General features: G+C 42.7%; 1 protein-coding gene across 2 annotated transcripts in view; it reads right to left on the bottom strand.

The window, feature by feature from the left end:
- PDE11A (phosphodiesterase 11A) overlaps positions 1-18651 on the bottom strand; it is a 988141-nt gene that overhangs the window by 380512 nt on the left and 588978 nt on the right. For both annotated transcript variants that reach the window (XM_073633831.1, XM_073633832.1), the window contains one exon: positions 4159-4291. In XM_073633831.1, the coding sequence (XP_073489932.1) occupies positions 4159-4291 (133 nt within the window). The remainder of the gene's footprint in view (positions 1-4158; positions 4292-18651) is intronic.

The raw sequence follows: 18651 nt of genomic DNA, 5'->3' as shown, positions 1-18651 counted from the left end.
TTGAGGGAAAGAGGGTGAGAGGGGGTGGGTGAGAGAGAGAGAGGGGGTGAGTGTAAGAGAGGGAGTGAGTGAGAAAGAGGGGGTGAGAGAGGAGGGGTTGAGAGACAGAGGAGGGGGCTGAGAGACAAAGGAGGGGGCTGAGAGACAGAGGGGCTGAGAAACAGAGGGGGACTGAGAGGCAGGGGGGCTGAGAGACAGAGGGGAGGTCTAAGAGACAGGGGGGCTGAGAGACAGGGGGGACAGAGACAGGGGGGCTGAAAGAGGGAGGCTGGGAGACAGGGGGGCTGAGAGAAAAAGGGGAGGGCAGAGATAGACCACATAGCACTGTCCCTATCTGCAGTCCCTCCTCTGCTCCCCCCATGCAGGCTCTGTGTGTGGCCAGGTATGTGTAGGATGCCGGGTACCTGATGGCCAGCAGTGGCAGCACTGAGTCTCCCTCTTGATCCAGGGTTGCTCTCGCTGCTCTGCTCCTTCCAGCAGCTCCTTGGCAGCCTCCGCCTCTCGCCTGTCCTCTTCCTCCAGGCCCCCAGTCAGCCTGTCCTCTAGCCCGGGCCACACTGTTCTTGGAGCAGAGAGGAGGTGGAGAAATTGAGGTGGCTGCGCCCGCTCCTGTTCGCCTCTTCGGTGGTCAGGGAGGGGATAAAGCTCTTCTCTGTCCCGGGCTCTCACATCCAACTGCCCTCCTCCCTGGCCACCTTCCCCGAATTGCTGCCGCTGTTTGCTGCCACGCTCCCGCTGTTGCCGGACTCTGCATAAAAACTGGCCCACTGAGCCATCGGCCCACCGGGAAACTCCAGGTAGTCCTGATGGCCAGTACATGCCTGGTGTTGCTCTGGACGGTCATCTGAGGAGGCCTGTAATGCTGCACAGTGCTAACTACTAAGCATGCTACAGACTTGCTTGCTGGGAGCGAAAGCACTCACGGGCTCTACACAGGTGGAGATCCAGGGAAACCGTATGTTCACGTGGGTAAACGTCCCTCCCTCGCATTTTTGTTTCCCTTGTTAACGAAAGCAGAATTGATTTTCGCCATAGTTTTCATCAGTGGACAAAAATGTGGTGTACTTTTCATTTCGTTTTGATCACTGTAAAAAGGCAGCTAAGGAAAATTTTGATGAAAATTTTTTCGGCAATGAAATTAACACTGCTGCCTAAGAATTGCAACAGGAAGAAAGTGGGAATCCCCACAATGTAAAGAAAATTCTCTTCTAAGGCCTCATGCACACTGCTGCTCCTAAACTGACATTTTTTGGGGCTTTTTTTGCCCAAGCACCTGCATCCGCTTCAATAAAAGTCACACACAGGCTTTTGGAGGAGTTTAAAAGCAGCAGCGTTTAGAGGCAGTCAAAGCTCCTTCTCGTAAATGCAGAAGAATCGAGTTCAGGAGAGGAGCTTTTGAGCATAAAAAACTCAAAACGCAGCTAAATGCACCTGAAAGCGCCTAAGCGCCAGCCGCGTTTGGCATTTGGGCACTTATTCATTTCAATGGCCAGAATAAATGAAAAATTTGGCCATTTAAATTTACTAAACACCCAATTGCCAAACACAGTTAAACGTGCCTAAACAAGTCTGGAAAAACATGGCTTGGGTGCATTTTTAATGCTGATTTTCTCAGCATACAACCACTTCATACAAGTCAATGGGAATGTAAATGGAATGTAAATGGAAACTTGTCTTGAAACAGTTTAAAAGGAAGTCAACTGCAGGTCAGAAGCACTTGTAAAGAAACCCTAATAGAACCCAGAAGTAGGGTAGCACAGATACTAATAACGGTTTTGGTGCTGATACTAAGCATTAGTGCTCGTGCAAATGCTCCGATACCTGAAACTTATACTTTCAGGTTCAGTTCTTTCAGTTGTCAGTGGGGGAAATGTAAAAAAAAAAAAAAAAAAAAAAAAGCGTCAATGATCGGTTGTTAAGGAGCAGGGCCACCGTGTCCTTAACAACCGACGACTCATTCAGCTGTCAGTGGGGTTCATCTGTTGGCAGCTGAAGTGTGAACAAAGTCCTGGCAATTGGAGCTGTCAAAAAAAATGCAGCTGGGCAATGTTTATCAACAACATTGCTCAGTCCCTGAAACAGAAAGATAAAAGGAAACATTGTATCTTTTTGTATCTTTCTGTTTATTCATGTACAGATCAAAGGGATGAACTATGAATTCAGTTTAAAGCAACCTGTCAAGTTGTTTTTTACTAAATGTTCCTTTGTTTAACCCCTTATTAACCCTTAATTTACTTGAATCAACCTTAATTATTATTCTTCTGCTGATTTTTTTTTTTTGGTTCACTTCTATTTTATAATAATATTATATTTATAGTGAAAACTTTTTTTTGTTTGCTTTTTTCGTTAATATTCTTATACCTTTTACATATATTTTCACGTTTCACATGGAAAAAAAGTGCAAAATTAAAAAAAAAATGTATTTTGTTTTGTGAATAACTTTTTAATGCTTTGGACCACTGCTGTCAGCTGAAGTGTATAAAAAACATTATCGGTAATTGGTATTGGCAAATACTATAAAAAAAGTATCGGTACTCGTACTTGTATAAAAAATGGTATCGGTGCATCCCTACCCATCTCAGATGCAAGCTGCACAAGAAAGCATGCTGCATTTACCCACCTACACAAACTCAAACATATGAATAGTTTAACCCCTTTGCTTTTAAAATACATTTTCTTTAACTGGTTTCCCCTGCAAGTATAACTATAAATCACTCTTGTGATTCATAAATATTTGCCAAACTGCACAACTAACATTTAAAGCGTCCTAAGCCTGAGGCATACATACTGCATGCCTCCAGTTCACAGTGCTTGAAAACCTGCTGGGCAGTCAACACTATACAGACAAATAGAGCCTTCACTGACTCACAGTGTACATCTTAGTGAAGGAATTGTTGGAAGACAATAAAAACATAGGCATACTAGCATTAAAAATATATTAAAGTGAACATGATCTGATAGAAATATACTATATTACCAAAAGTATTGGGATGCCTGCCTTTCCACGCACATAAACTTTAATGACATCCCAGTCTTAGTCCGTAGGGTTCAATATTGAGTTGGCCCACCCGTTAAAGCTATAATGGCTTCAACTATTCTGGGAAGGCTGTCCACAAGGTTTAGGAGTGTGTCTATGAGGAAATATGTTTGACCATTCTTCCAGAAGCGCATTTGTGAGGTCAGGCACTGATCTTGGAGAGAGAGAGGTGTTCTATCAGGTTGAGGTTAGATCTCTATGCAGGCCAGTCAAGTTCCTCCACCCCAAACTCGCTCATGGACTTTGCTTTGTGCACTGGTGCGCAGTCATGTTGGAACAGAAAGGGCCACCCCCAACTGTTCCCACAAAGTTGGAAGCAGGAAATTGTCCAAAATGTCTTGGTATGATGACACCTTAAGAGTTCCCTTCACTGGAACTAAGGGGCCAAGCCCAACCCCTGAAAACCAACCCCACACCATAATCCCCCCTCCACCAAATGATTTGGACCAGTGCACAAAGCACGGTCCATAAAGACATGGATAAGCGAGTTTGGGGTGGAGGAACTTGACTGGCCTGAACAGAGTTCTGAACTCAACCCGATAGAACACCTTTGGGATGAATTAGAGCGCAGACTGCGAGCCAGGCCTTCTCATCCAACATCAAGGCCTGACCTCACAAATGCGCTTCTGGAAGAATGGTCAAACATTCCCATAGACACACTCCTAAACCTTGTGGACAGCCTTCCCAGAAGAGTTGAAGCTGTTATAGGTGCAAAGGGTGGGTCAACTCAATATTAAACCCTACGGACCAAGATTGGGATGCCATTAAAGTTCATGTGCGTGGAAAGGCAGGCACCCCAATACTTTTGGTAATATAGTGTATGTTGGCTACCATTGCTAACCATCTAAAAATGCTAGCTGCTGGGCTTTATCTGGCTTTGAAAATGTAAGTCACTGGATGAACAAGCATTCGGGTAGTTACGTCAGAACTACTGATCTATATATAGTACGTGTCAGTGAATTCAGAGTTATAAAATATTGAAATAATTGGATCACCATGACAGCCAATCAACTCACATTTCTAGAAAGAAAGGTCATTAAAGGCAGCCAACATATTGGTCTTATTTCAGGATTCATTTAAGCAGTTTTTTTATTGGCTGTGTGTCCAATCAGTACACTCACCTCCGCATCAAAGCGAGGATCCTGATATGCGTCACTTATATTTACTGGAAGACCCGTTGATGCAACTAGTTCAGCAATGCTGTTATTTATTAACCAGTCAGAATATGAAGACTTCTCCAGGCTGTCTTTAAAACTACAGAAATAGTAATGAAAAAGAGGGAAAATAAGGCTGTTATAAGGTCAGCAAACTGCCATATTAAGGTTACATTATACTTACATTATAGTAAAGATAGATGGGCAAGTGTTTCCTGTCCACTTACCTGCTCTGATAAATGCCTCGCTAACAAATTAAATAAATACATGAGACCAATAAGAGAAATGCCTTATTCCACCTATGTAAAAAATATATTCCATTAAAGCCCTTATATTCCCTAAATTGAGTTAAGAATCCTTCAACACATCTCTCCTAGGATTCTTATCTTATTTTCAGCTCTGACTCATTGTTTCTATCCTTATACTGTATACTTTGGCTTCCCAATTAGGAAGTGTCTCAGTACTGTGGACATCCCCTATTCACTGCAAAGGTTATTCATTCAGGGACAATAGAGTGCAATTCACATAGTGAATATTAACCCAAATGTTTCTCCAAAGATTTTTTGGGATTCCTCTATTAATTTGGGGCAAAATGCACTACATTTATTATGCAGGCAATTGAAGGATGGATCTTGCATAATCAAGTTAGAAATGGCAATGGAATATCTAAAGTACAGCAACGTTTATTTTCATATTTCTGGTGGAGTCTTTGAGTGAATCTTGTTAAACAATGGGAGCCCTTTCTCTAATCTGTCTGTATAAACATAGTTTCAGCACCACGGACAGCAATTGCTAGCAAAATGCTTTTTTTTTCTTTGGGTTTTTTTTCTGTTAAAAAAATATTAAACCCCCAACCCTTGAATAAACCAGCCTGACAAGGCAGGCTTCCAGAATCTCTATAGTATGGGAAAGATGAGTGTGCAGCTTTCCTGCTATTTTTATACCAGCCCACATGCCTGTTAGCATTGTGGGTTGCTTTGGAAGCAAATACAAATGGGAGTTGCCCAGACCTGCCAGCACTGGATCTGATCTGCTGGAAGGAACACAAAAAGACAGCCCCCTATCTTCACCTTCATCTTGACAGCGCAGGAGTTACTTACCTTTATATAACACAAAAAGACAACCATCACAATTTGTTTATTTTTTCAACTTGGAAGACTATGGACTTATATATATATAAATGGGCATCATGGCCCTCCCCGTTGGGGGGCATCCCCACAGGATCTTTCACTTATAGTGTATTCATGCAGAGAGGGGAACTGATGTTGCCATGTCAGTCCTGCTCTCTGCATTTCCGAGGACTTTCTGCAACCACTGTAGGATATTGGGAAAACCTGTGTGCCACATGTAAGGATGGAAGAATCTGATTGGGTTTGGTATGTTAGGGATTCATTGAATCCTCTTTTTAAAATTTTAAATGGTGGATGTAGTATATAGGTATGTGTTTGGTAGAAATGATCTAGCATCAGATGGCCATATTTAGTCAATGACTGTGTCTGCGTGGGTTTCCTCCGGGTACTCCGGTTTCCTCCCACACTCCAAAGACATGCTGGTAGGTTAATTGGATCCTGTCTAAATTGTCCCTAGTATGTATGAATGTGAGTTAGGGACCTTAGATTGTAAGCTACTTGAGGGTGTAGGGACTGATGTGAATGTATAATGTATATGTAAAGCGCTGCGTAAATTGATGGCGCTATATAAGTGCCTGAAATAAATAAAAAATTACATCAGTTACCGTCCTTGCACCTTTGTTATGTTCAGCTGCAGGGTTTGGAATTCCCTGGCCCAAGCTGGTTGGGCCAGCGCCTGCTATCATGTGACAGCTTCTTGGAGCCCATACTTTCGTTCATCATTAGCCAGGACAGTATGTGTGCACTTAAATAGGATGCAAATAGCAAGAGACAGGACAGGTTTATCTTGCAATACAATCTAGATTGTATTATCTGAGAGACAATAACCAAATACTGTTCAATGGCTGGACAGTATGTAAAGTACGGGAGATGTGCTTTCGGCTCTTCCAGCTCCCTTCTGCATTCCAGCAAGCTTCAGCATGCATTCCAACATGGTCTGTGTTGAGGACTAGCCGCAGGGGTGATTTATGCTTCAGCAGGACTTCTAATGCCGCGTACACACGAGCGGACTTTACGGCAGACTTGGTCCGGTGGACTTTTCGACGGACTTTCCGAATGAACGGACTTGCCTACACACGATCAACCAAAGTCCGACGGATTCGTACGTGATGACGTACGACCGGACTAAAACAAGGAAGTTCATAGCCAGTAACCAATAGCTGCCCTAGCGTTGGTTTTTGTCCGTCGGACTAGCATACAGATGAGCTGACTTTTTGACCGGACTCAAGTCCGTCGGAAAGATTTGAAACATGTTTCATTTCTAGGTCCACATTGTTCATTTTGTCACCATGAGCCTCATATAAAGTCCCACCCTCCTTGTTTACACTTTGCTGCCCTTTGCTGCATTAGTGTTTGTTTTGTCGTCACAATTGATAGGGATGGAGGCACATGGCTTTACCCAGCCATGGCCTCAATTAAAGTCCCATTTTCCCAAATCCCCCCCCTTTCTTTTCATATGCATTAGGGATGGAAGCTCATGGTGACATCCACCTTTATATTGTTGTAACCTCATTTCTGCAATTAGCCTTATTGGCTCAATAGTTATCTTCCCTTGATTAAACTGCATAATTGTTTTTCCTTTTATATCTTAGATTACCTTTGAGTATGTTTGGTACTAGTTTATACTATGATTTACAAGATGCACTGGCCACTAGATGGCCCTGGCTCTATGGCTGCCCGTGTTGTCTCGGTGCGGGAGCCGCAATGCCCACTGGGACTCTCCTCCACTGCGCATCGGCATCACACATGCACGCCGGATGTGTGTCGTCTTTTGACGCAGTCCTTCCGACGGTTTGCTGTCCATCTGCGCGAGTGGTGGGAGGGGCTGTTTCGTCGCCAGGGAAACCTCATGCCCGGGCGTCGACATCCGGATGCCCCTCCCCTCTACACTCGTGTAATGTGGCGTAGGGGGCGGGTCCGTGGCGGCGTGTATTTACGGGTGGCGGCCTCGGCGTGTTCCGGGACTCCTTGGGCTCTCTGTCAGATAGGCTCCACAACCTTGGTTGGACTGGTCCTTCCTTCCTCTCACTCAGGTACACTTCACAGCCTTCCTTACTACCTCATCTCCTCTCCCTCACATCGGGTGTCTTGGTGATGACCTTCTACCATGGTCTTTAACCATCACCCCAGTTGACCACCATTTACCCCCTACCCTATTACTCGTCACTTTCCCCTCCAGTCCACCCTCACTCTCATAATTATGTTTTACACGATATCATTTACCATTTTATTCATATGCATTTCTCCTTCACATTGCCCTACTTAGTCTGAGGTCACTCATCACATAATTTTTCCCATTCACACCAGGGGAGCACTGGTCTGCCAGGACCGCTGCCTGTGGTGGTTGCCACTTTTGGACGCGCCCACTCGGCTCCCGTTACTGACCCTTCGGCTGGCCTGCTGGCCTGGACATCATGTGGTCCAGTACACATACTTTCGTAAGTTTGTATGCCCTATCCGGGTTTCTTGGGGGGAATTTTACCAATATTCCCCCAACCTTGATATAGAGTACCTAAGTATATCATTTTTCTATTGCAGATAATTCACATGTCTGCTCCTGAAGAGCGGTTATTGAACTATTTGATGTTGTGAACTTGTGAACAAATTACATATCCATTATGATATGAAAGTATTGATATTTTTACCTTATAAGGATCCAAGAACTATTGAACGTGCAGTTGTTATCCCTTTAATGTTTATACAACTTATGAACACTGGTGGACCCTTAAATTTTACCATTAATATACATGATTGTAAACATGTTATTACTAATTTTTGCTGGTGTAGACTGTGGCACCTAGTTACGGGTGCATCTTCAGGTATGTGCAATTCTATGTATGTCAAACATGTTCTTATGCAATATTAAACAATTTCTACCTCCCACCACATTGTTCATTTTGTCACCATGAGCCTCATATAAAGTCCCATCCTCCTTGTTTACACTTTGCTGCCCTTTGCTGCATTAGTGTTTGTTTTGTCATTTCTAGGTTCGTCAAACTTTTGGGAAAAAAAAGTCTGCTGGAGCCCACACACGATCAAATTATCCCACGGACTCCGGTCCGCCGGACCAAGTCTGCTGTAAAGTCCGCTCGTGTGTACGTGGCCTGAGTGTACAATGATTTCATACAATGCAATGAGGCACAATACTTCTAAAGTGAGTAAGATGTACAAATATGCGAGAGATTCACATCTATATTATTGAATGGCTCTGTATCTTGATATACATGTATGTGCCACTGAAGTCACTCACCAGAACCTCTGTTTTTTTTTTTGTGTGTGGTTGCTGTGATACATAGACTTATTTTCTGACTCCACCTTCCAGTCTGCCCCCTCCCCTTACCTGCTCCTCCCTCCCCTTATCCCCCCCACCTCGTTTTTGGAGAAGGACCCATGTACATGACCACTTACATAGCCACTGAACATTAGGTTGGATTAGCTCTGAGGAAGGGGGTTTGTCCCCCAAAACACATCAGCCATTCAAACGGGTTTGGTCCTATAACGGGCACATCATTTTCTGCTGGAGTCTTTGATATTTATGCATACTACTTTGTATCCATTTGTCTTGGTATACATAATAAATTTGTCTCTAGTAATGCACAAGGAGTTTTCAACCTCCTGTGTGTTTTTTGCAGTCCACCTTCTATGTGTTTAGAATGTGAGGCTACATAGTTACATAGTTAGTCAGGTTGAAAAAAAACTCCATCTAGTTCAACCATAAAAAAAATAATAGATACAAATAAAATAAAAAATATCATACAATCCCATATACCCAATCCTATACCCACAGTTGATCCAGAGGAAGGCGAAAACCCCCCACAGAAAAGCAGGATCCAATTGCTACAGCGGGGGGGGGGAAAATTCCTTTCTGATCCCAGAGAGGCAATCGAATTTTCCCTGCATCAACTTTACCTATAAATGTTAGTACCCAGTTATATTATGTACATTTAGGAAAAAAAACAGGCCTTTCTTAAAGTGGTTGTAAACTCTTACAGACCACTTTAACCTACAGGTAAGCCTAGATTAAGACCTAGACAACGGCGCAGGCGCACTGAGCGTACCGTTAGTGAAGGCGATCATGCCATCACTGACGGCTCCCGCGCGCTAACGCCGGAGTGACATCATCGCTGCTCCGGCCAGTCACAGTGATCTCAGGTAAGTAATTCACAATGAGCTAGTGTGCTATGCACACTAGCTCATTATGCCTTTGTCCTGCAGGGTGTTTTTTTTTTTTTTTTTTTTTTTTAGAGAGGGTTTACTTCCTCTTTAAAGCAATCTACTGAGTTGGCCAGAACCACCTCTGGAGGGAGTCTATTCCTCTATTCCACATTTCCACATTTAGAGATGAAATCTCTTTTCCTCTAGACGTAAAGAGTGCCCCCTTGTCCTCAGTGTTGACCATAAAGTGAATAACTCAACACCAAGTTCACTATATGGACCCCTTATATATTGATACATGGTGATCATATCCCCCTTAATCTCATCTTCTCAAGAGTGAATAAATTAAGTTTCTCTAATCTTTCCTCATAGCTGAGCACCTCCATACCTCCAGCCTCTGGAGTACTGTTTTGTTAACCCCACCAGTGGCTCCTCATCCAGGATGCTTGCACCATTATGGCCTCTTTTAAAGAGGTGACCAAAATAGTGAGCTGCAATGAGGCAGGGATTCATTATACAAACCTTGAATATCTCCTAGAATGCATGCTGCATGGCCTAATAGGTGGGGTTTTTTACAAAAACATTCACTGCAACTCCCCCCATATTTATCACATTCCTGGCCATCAACATATTCCCACCCACCGTCACTTGTTTTTAAATTCGGGCGGCACAGTGGTGTAATGGATTGCACTTTCGCCTAGCAGTAAGAAGGGTCGCTGGTTCAAATCCCAACCACAACACCACCTGCCTGGAGTTTGCATGTTCTCCCTGTGCCTGCATGGGTTTCCTCCGGGTACTCCGGTTTCCTCCCACACTCCAAAGACATGCTGGTAGGTTAATTGGATCCTGTCTAAATGATCCCTAATATGTATGAATGTGAGTTAGGGACCCTTAGATTGTAAGTTCCTTGAGGGTAGGGACTGATGTGAATGTACAATGTATATGTAAAGTGCTGCGTAAATTGACGGCGCTATATAAGTACCTTAAATAAATAAAATAAATAAAAATTGTTTTATATATATATATATATATATATATATATATATATATATATAAATATATATATATATATATATTTTTAATTTGTACAGGGATCCCTTGTTAAACAAACATGGGCAGGCACAGAACTGAGCCTGCTGTCATTTTTATTTATACGCCTTGCTTTGCCTTTCAGTGTGATAGTGCTTAGACACACATGCAGAGTACTAATAGATATATTTTTATCTTTTTTTCCTTTCCTTTACTGCTGGCCACAGGAGAAGGAAGAGAAAGGCATTCCAAGAGCATTTAGATGGTCCTGGGACACACACAGCCCCATTTTTTGACATGAAAGTGAATAATACAGGCGGTCCCCGGGTTACAAACAAGATAGGGTCTATAGTTTTGTTCTTTAGTTGAATCTGTTTGTAAGTTGGAACAGGTACATTTTTTAAGTGTAGTTCCAGCCAAAAAAAAACAATTTTTAAGCTTTTTGGATAGCATAGGGAAGGGTTAACACCCCTGTAATGTTTGTTTTGCTGTCTGTGCCCCTGTTCAGAAGATTTCACCTCACTTTCTGTCCCAATGACAATTGGATTTTGAAAATTTTGGGTTGTTAAGGAAACAAGCCTTGGTGATAAAGCATCAGTGGAGGTACCCTTTCCCCATAATAACTCTTACAGAATTGACTTTCCCTTCCTAGGGGGAGATATTCTTTTACTTCTTGTTGTCTTTCTCCATTTGTAAGTAGAAGTTGTTTGTAAGTCAGATGTTTGTAACTAGGGGACGCCTGTATATATTAATTAAAGGTGTTGTGATTTACTATTAATGGAGTTTCGTTCACTTACCAGCACATACAGAGATTGAAGAGTTTTCTTCATAGTACATCAATGTGGACTTGGTGTGGGCCCTGATGTTACTTGGAAGTGTTTTGCATTTATCCTGAATATATTTTATGCCTAATAATAATAGTACCATACATCCTTTCTTATGAAAGAATTTAATAATTAACTCTAACTTTAGGTCTACATTATATTTATTTTATGAATAGATATAAGACCCTGAGCTACTATGGTATTCAAAAAGCCCTCAAAGCCATATAAAACATAGAAAGTTGCTACCACCTAACAGTGCTTTTAGTACACCTAAAAAGCAATAAAAAAAAACAAATAAATGGTGAAGCGCTTTCACCTCAAGAACTATAGAGTGACAAGTGCAATAAATAAACAATACATATTTATATACACAAACTACAAATATCAAAATAGCTCATATGTGTATCCTGTTGTCAATATATATATTATGTGAAGCAAAAGATGAAAAATAAAGTGAAAAAAATATCTTTGTAGTCCAAATAGTCCCATATATCATGCAATCCTCTGCAATCAATGACCAATAACTGAAAACGTTCTCAGGTATACAGTATATAAATAGCTTCAAAAACGTGAAACACCACTGCAGTGCCCACACCACCCCTTGTGGGTATTTGCTCACCTGGTACTGTGGACCCCTCTAATATGTGAGGTCACATACGCTTTGTAAGCAGTAACTGTGATCCTTCTTCTTTCCATAAAGCTGAGCATCAAGTAGCAAATATGTTCTCAGTGGCCGATTAACCAAAAAAGGAAGCACATTCATCCAATAGTGCAGACTGCTTAATCCATATTTATTATTTAAAACAAGTATTGCACTTACATGTAACCCATACACACAGGCATGGTATAAACACAGGCAAACAGCATCCTCAAAGATGGTGTCTAAGCCCCGTACAGCGTGATGATGTCCCTGCCTGCTGACGCGTTGCGTCCTGACTGGCTTTCTCAAAGGATGAAAACAGTCACCGGCATCACGCTCTAAATATCTGCCCACTTGACACGTTGTTATGGCAACTCCAATTAGCATCAATTTGCCAACATTTTACCTGAGACCAGTGCTGTGTAGTTGTGAGCACAGGATTGTATCGATACCAAGAGTACCAGAACAGGGCAAGAAAGGAAGCAAATTGGGATGTGGTTTGATCAGCCAATTGATGCTGATTGGAGTTGCCATACCAACGTGTCATGTGGGCAGACATTTAGATAATGAAAATTACCCCTTTCCTCCTGTTAATGGCATGGGTGGTTCCACCTGTCAAAAAACCTGCTGCAGTGATGTACGTTGCCCAGTCGATTCCAGTCTTACCATTAAAAGACCTGTAAAATTAACTGCAGACAGAAGCAATTAGGAAATATGCCCTGTGAAAAAACACATGGAGCCTGTTATCACTGTAGTGCATGTGGACAGGAACAGGCTGCAAAGAGGATACAGGCCATCAACAACATGGAGATCCAAGAATGAATAAAAAAAATGTGAAAAAAAGATAGACAGCATTTTGCTACCTACTTGACATTCAGTAAGGGTTTACTTTTAGAGACCTGCCAGTGCCTAAAATTCCTGTAATAATAAATCCCTATTCAGTTTGTTAGCAGCACTCACTATGCTTTCCTTATCACAAATAAATCACACTGTCAATATGGCTGCTGTGACCTCTCCCTTTTATTGTGAGGGGGCTTGCTAATCCAAACACGCTTGTAATGGTCAGTTGACCTACGTTCCAAGGACAGGTAATGGATTATGGTTACAATTAATTTGGTGTGACATTTCTGCAATAATTTGCTGCAAATTTCAAAGCCACTGGATACTCTGTAAACCTATGATCATAAGGGGTCTATGTAAACTCTAATGCCCTGTACACACAATCGGACTTTCCAACAACAAAACCGTGGATTTTTGTTCGAAGGATGTTGGCTCCAACTTGTCTTGCATACACACAGTCACACAAATGTTAGCCAACAATTACAAACGTAGTGATGTACAAGACGTACGTAATATCTCCATTATGAACGCTAGTTATATCTCTGGCTCGTACTTGATTCCGAGCATGTGTGGACTTTTGTCTGACGGACTTGTGTACACACTCAATCGGAAAGTCTAACAACAAACATTTGTTGGCGCAAAATTTGAGAACTTGCTAGCCAACATTTGTTGGCGGAATGTCTAACAATAAATGTTCGATGGAGCTTACACATGGTCAGACTTTCCACCAACAAGCTCACATCCAACATTTGTTGTCGGAAAATCTGATTGTGTGTATGGGGTATAACAATAAACTCATTTGGTTCTTCTTGGTCTGTTGAATATTCCAGTGTTTTGTAAAGCCTCATACACACAATAGGACTGTACAAACTTTCCCATGAATTTTTGTACAAAGGGTGTTGGCCATAAGTCTGTATTGCATACACACGGCAGAACTTTTTCAGCCAACTTTCACCAAATCACGTGGTTTTTCAGCTCTTTACCACCACCCTTTGGTCAACTTCTGAATTGTCTGATATTGTGTCAATCTCGCCGCTTTCGGCGTGATTGACACCTCGCGAGCCGGGTTCACACTGGTGTGGGGATCCGACACAGGGACTGTGTTTAGTATGAATCATGAGGGGGAACTTCACACCAAATTTTTAATAATAAACCGGCATGGGTTCCCCTCCAGGGGCATACCAGGCCCTTCAGTCTGGTATGGATTTTAAGGGGAACCCCCTACACCGGAAAAACGGCGTAGGGGTCCCCCCAGAATCCATACCAGACCCTTATCCGAGCACGCAGCCCAGCCGGTCATGAAAGGGGGTGGGGACGAGCGAGTGCCCTCCCCTGAACCATACCAGGCCGCATGCCCTCAACATGGGGGGGTGGATGCTTTGGGGGAGGGGGGCGCCCTGCGACCCCCCCCACCCCACAGCACCTTGTCCCCATGTTGATGAGGACAAGGGCCTCTTCCCGACAACCCTGGCCGTTGGTTGTCGGACGAGGGCTTATCGGAATACGGGAGCCCCCTTTAATAAGGGGTCCCCCAGCCCCCCACCCTATGTGAATGAGTATGGGGTATATCTTACCCCTACCCATTCACCTAGGGAAAAAAGTGTCATTAAAAAAACACACTACACAGGTTTTTAAAGTAATTTATTAGGCAGCTCCGGGGTCTTCTTCCGACTTCGGGGGTCTTCTTCCGACTTTGGGGGTCTCTCTGGCCTCTTCTCCCGGTGTCCAGTTCTTCTTCGCTCTCTCCGGCCTCTTCTCCCGATGTCCGGTTCTTCTCCGCTCTCTCTGGCCTCTTCTCCCGGTGTCCGGTTCTTCTCGTGGTGTCCGATTCTTCTCCCGGTGTCCAGTTCTTCTGCCGAGCTCCTCCGCTATCTTCTGCTCTTTTGCCGCTCTCTTACTAGCGGTGGCCCGGTCTTCTTCGTCGTCTTCTTCCCCCTTCTCTTCTTCTGATGTTGACACGACGCTCTCTCCCGCTGTAATGCTGTGTGAGCGCATCGCGATAACTTATATAGGCATGGGGCGTGGTCGCCGAGTGATGTCAGCTGGTGACCACACCCCCTTATGATGTCACAGTCCCAGCATGCCTGGGACTGTATCCAGTACAGGAATGCCCCGTCCTCTTCCTGTCTGCGAATTTATGGCACGCAGGGGATTGATGGCATTCGGTCTCTGGGCTGAATTCAGTTAGAAAAATATAAATATCAATCACATTATTCCTAGCTATCGCCAAGCATTATAGAACCAAATGCCTCTATGTTATGGAGAATAGGTTTACTGGTCCTATCTTGTTTTTATTGTGAGTGAGTGTTGTTATTCCAGGACTGGAAGTTTGTTGGCGTCCTAGAGTCATCATGAGGAACAAAAAACCTGAAAAAAGAAAAGTAATGGAGCCACTTACAATTTTGTTTTTGGGTTTAGTTACAATTTATTGCATGTCTAGTGGCAGACACTATGGTCAGCATTTCTCTAGCCTTAAATGTTAGCATGAGACAATATTTGTGTAACAAAATATTATATAAGATAAAATAACATATTATATAAATATAAAGATATAATATAATATACTGTATATATATGATAAAAATATAATATAAAATATGATAACACTAAATTGTATAACAAATATAAAAATCATAACAAATACAAAAACTGTTTTGCTTTGATTGCACACACATTTTAGAAATAATTTTAATTGATTTTAAGTATAAAAAGCTTATACTCCAATTGTACTAGTCCTTTAAGTAAATGCCTATGTCAGTATATAGTGAGAAGGAATCTCACGTAAAGTTGTTCAGTCAACCCGCCAGAAATACATTTAGAAAAGCTGCAATGTAAACTGCCAAGTAGATTCTGGAAACATTTAAATACTTGTAACAATGCTCCGACATCTTAGGCATGTGAGGAAATATTTGTTAGAAACTGTCACATTTATTCAACCCTCTGAATAAGATTATAGGTTATGTAAGTAGTCATTGTGCTTCAGTGCTCAGCTAAGCCTGAGGGTTTGTTGCAATGTAAAAGGGTATTAAAATGTTGAATTAGGGCATGAAAAGGAAATCAAATCCCACCAAGGGTAAACTTTCGCTATATTACCAAAAGTATTGGGACACCTGCCTTTACGCACATGGATTTTAATGGCATCCCAGACTTAGTCCGTAGGGTTCAATATTGAGTTGGCCCACCCTTTGCAGCTATAACAGCTTCAACTCTTCTGGAAAGGCTGTCCACAAGGTTTAGGAGTGTGTCTATGGGAATGTTTGATCATTCTTCCATAAGCGCATTTGTGAGGTCAGGCACTGATGTGGACGAGAAGGCCTGGCTCACAGTCTCTGCTCTAATTCATCCCAAAGGTGTTTAATGGCTAAGAATAGTGTGTATAGCACATAAGTACTGCTGATTAGTTTTAATAAATAAGTCCAAGTAGTGAAGAAAAAACAATCCCAATGAGAGTCTTTGAGTATGAAGTACGTTTAAAAAGTCTCTTGTATATGACTGATATTGGTGGCGAGGCTGCTTCCAGCGTGGACAAGTATAAAACAAATAAAATGCACTCACATGGTGCTCGTTGGTTAAGGCATATCAGGTCAAACAGTGGAAAAGCCAGGGGAGCCTTGGATTACAGCACCGGGTGCCTTGTGTTAGTGGGAGTTGAAGACATGAGGAGACTTGGGAAGACGTTGGTGGGGTTTCTCAATGTGGAAGTGCTCCAGAGCTGTCAGACCTTGGTACCGCCTACCACTGTACTGACAAATCGGAACATGTTTTGGTGGCAAGGTCATGACTCCTTCATCAGCCTGTTGTGGGAACAGTTTGGGAACACCCCCCTCCTGTTCAAACATGACTGTGCACCAGTCACAAAACAATGTCCACAAAGACATGAATGAGCGAGTTTGGGGTGGGAAAACTTGACTGGCCTGCACAGAGTCCTGACCTCAACCCGATAGAACACCTTCGGGATGAATTAGAGTGCAGACTGCGAGCCAGGCCTTCTTGTCCAACATCAGTGCCTGACCTCACAAATGCACTTCTGGAAGAATGGTCAAACATTCCCATAGACACACTCCTAAACCTTGTGGACAGCCTTCCCAGAAGAGTTGAAGCTGTTAAAGCTTCACTGGAGAATGCTATGGAGATAGTTTGCATCATTAGGTGAACAACAATCTCTGCAGCATTTATTACCACCAACCACTGCCACAGGGTGCCAAAAGAATTTACATGACAGCGCTGTGGATTATTTATGGATTATCAAAGAAAAAACATAGCAGTAGTTATCTCCTTTCAGTAATGCTGTCTCTGATTGAAACCTGAGACAAAGATGTGAAGCAGGAGGGAAGTCGGAGCAGTAAGTCATTGTTCTCACAAAGTCAGTTGCATATGTACATTTTTGGCTTGGTGTTTTGAGCTAATAAATGGCAGGTTAAATTAGTCAAACTTTTCACTTGCTGGCTGAAAAGAAATACAACTATGTTTCAAAAAAAAAAAAAAAGGGGATTTAGAACAGGATGGGACTTTGATTGTGACTCAGAGGAGTATAAAATAAAAAATATACACATACTGAAATTTATAGAAAATTATACAAACTTTATTCATCTGCTAAAAGGCAAAATCTTCTAAGAATGAACAGGTTAAAAATAAGATACAATTTTGGAATCTTGAAGTCAGGTTGTGCTAATCCCTAACACAGTAAAACAGATATGGCCTACGTGTTTCGCGGACAGTTCCGCTTCGTCAGGGCCTTGAGGGTAGCAGCACAGCGGATATCGTATAAATTCCATAAACTGTGGATGGAAGACACCGGCTCAGAGAGACATGGATTTGGCCTTTGTGCCCGTGGGGACACTCCACCGCACCACGGCGGAGGAAAAATGGCGGAAGAAAAGCCCCCAAAGTATATGCTGTAAACTGTAAATACTTTTGATAGTGGGGGAGTTGACAGACGACCAGTGGAAAAGAATTTTGGAATACGACCCGATGGTGTCTGTCTCTCCCTCACAGAGGGCCTCGCATCTCTTCCTGTTGTACAGAGTGTATTACACTCCTAAGAGGTTATTTAGGTTTGGTCGTAGACCGGATGATAAGTGTCCTAGATGCTCAGGAACAGGAGATCTCATCCATGATGTGGAGATGCCCAAAACTAGTAAGATACTTGTAAAAATTATAAATTCTAGGTTCAAAGTCAAAATAGAACTAGAAGCCAGGGTGTGTATTTTGGGGCTGGTAAGGGGAAATATGGGGAATTCCAACACAATTACTGCTATAGTAGGGTGCCTATACCAGGCATGAAAGTTGATAGCGCAATCTTGGCTCTCAGCAACGCCCCCAACCCCGGAGGAATGGCTCAGGACCATGAACTCCTTGGTCTGGACAGAAAGGACTATATACACTAGAAAAGGTAGTCACAATAAATTTATTAAGATATGGAGACCCTGGCTGCAGGAGTTGAGTACTCGACATCTCCTCCTGAATTTATCATAGGAACGGGGAACTGTATTTAAGAGAAGAGGAAATAAACCCCCATGGAGCTCGGATTTGAAGAAACTCTGCTGCGATGCAGGCGGATTCAAAATAAAATAAGGCTCAGTGTTAACAATACCAGTGTGACGTATGAATGATGGGGAGAGGGGGGGAGGGAGATGGGAGGGGAGCGAGGGAAGGAGAGGGCAGGGTTGGGGTTAGAAAAAAGGGAGAAAATGTAAGTCTGCGTATTAATATACTGTAAGTGTTCGGGACCAACACTGTGAGGCAAAGTGAAGGTTGCTATTATGTCGCTTATCTTATTGTTTTTTTTTTTGCTGTAACACGGTGTTTACTGTATACTCTTTCTTTTTTGTGTTTTTTACGA

Source organism: Aquarana catesbeiana, linkage group LG06, assembly GCF_042186555.1.
Source record: "Aquarana catesbeiana isolate 2022-GZ linkage group LG06, ASM4218655v1, whole genome shotgun sequence".
Lineage (NCBI taxonomy): Eukaryota > Metazoa > Chordata > Amphibia > Anura > Ranidae > Aquarana > Aquarana catesbeiana.
This window is presented reverse-complemented; position numbering and strand designations above follow the sequence as displayed.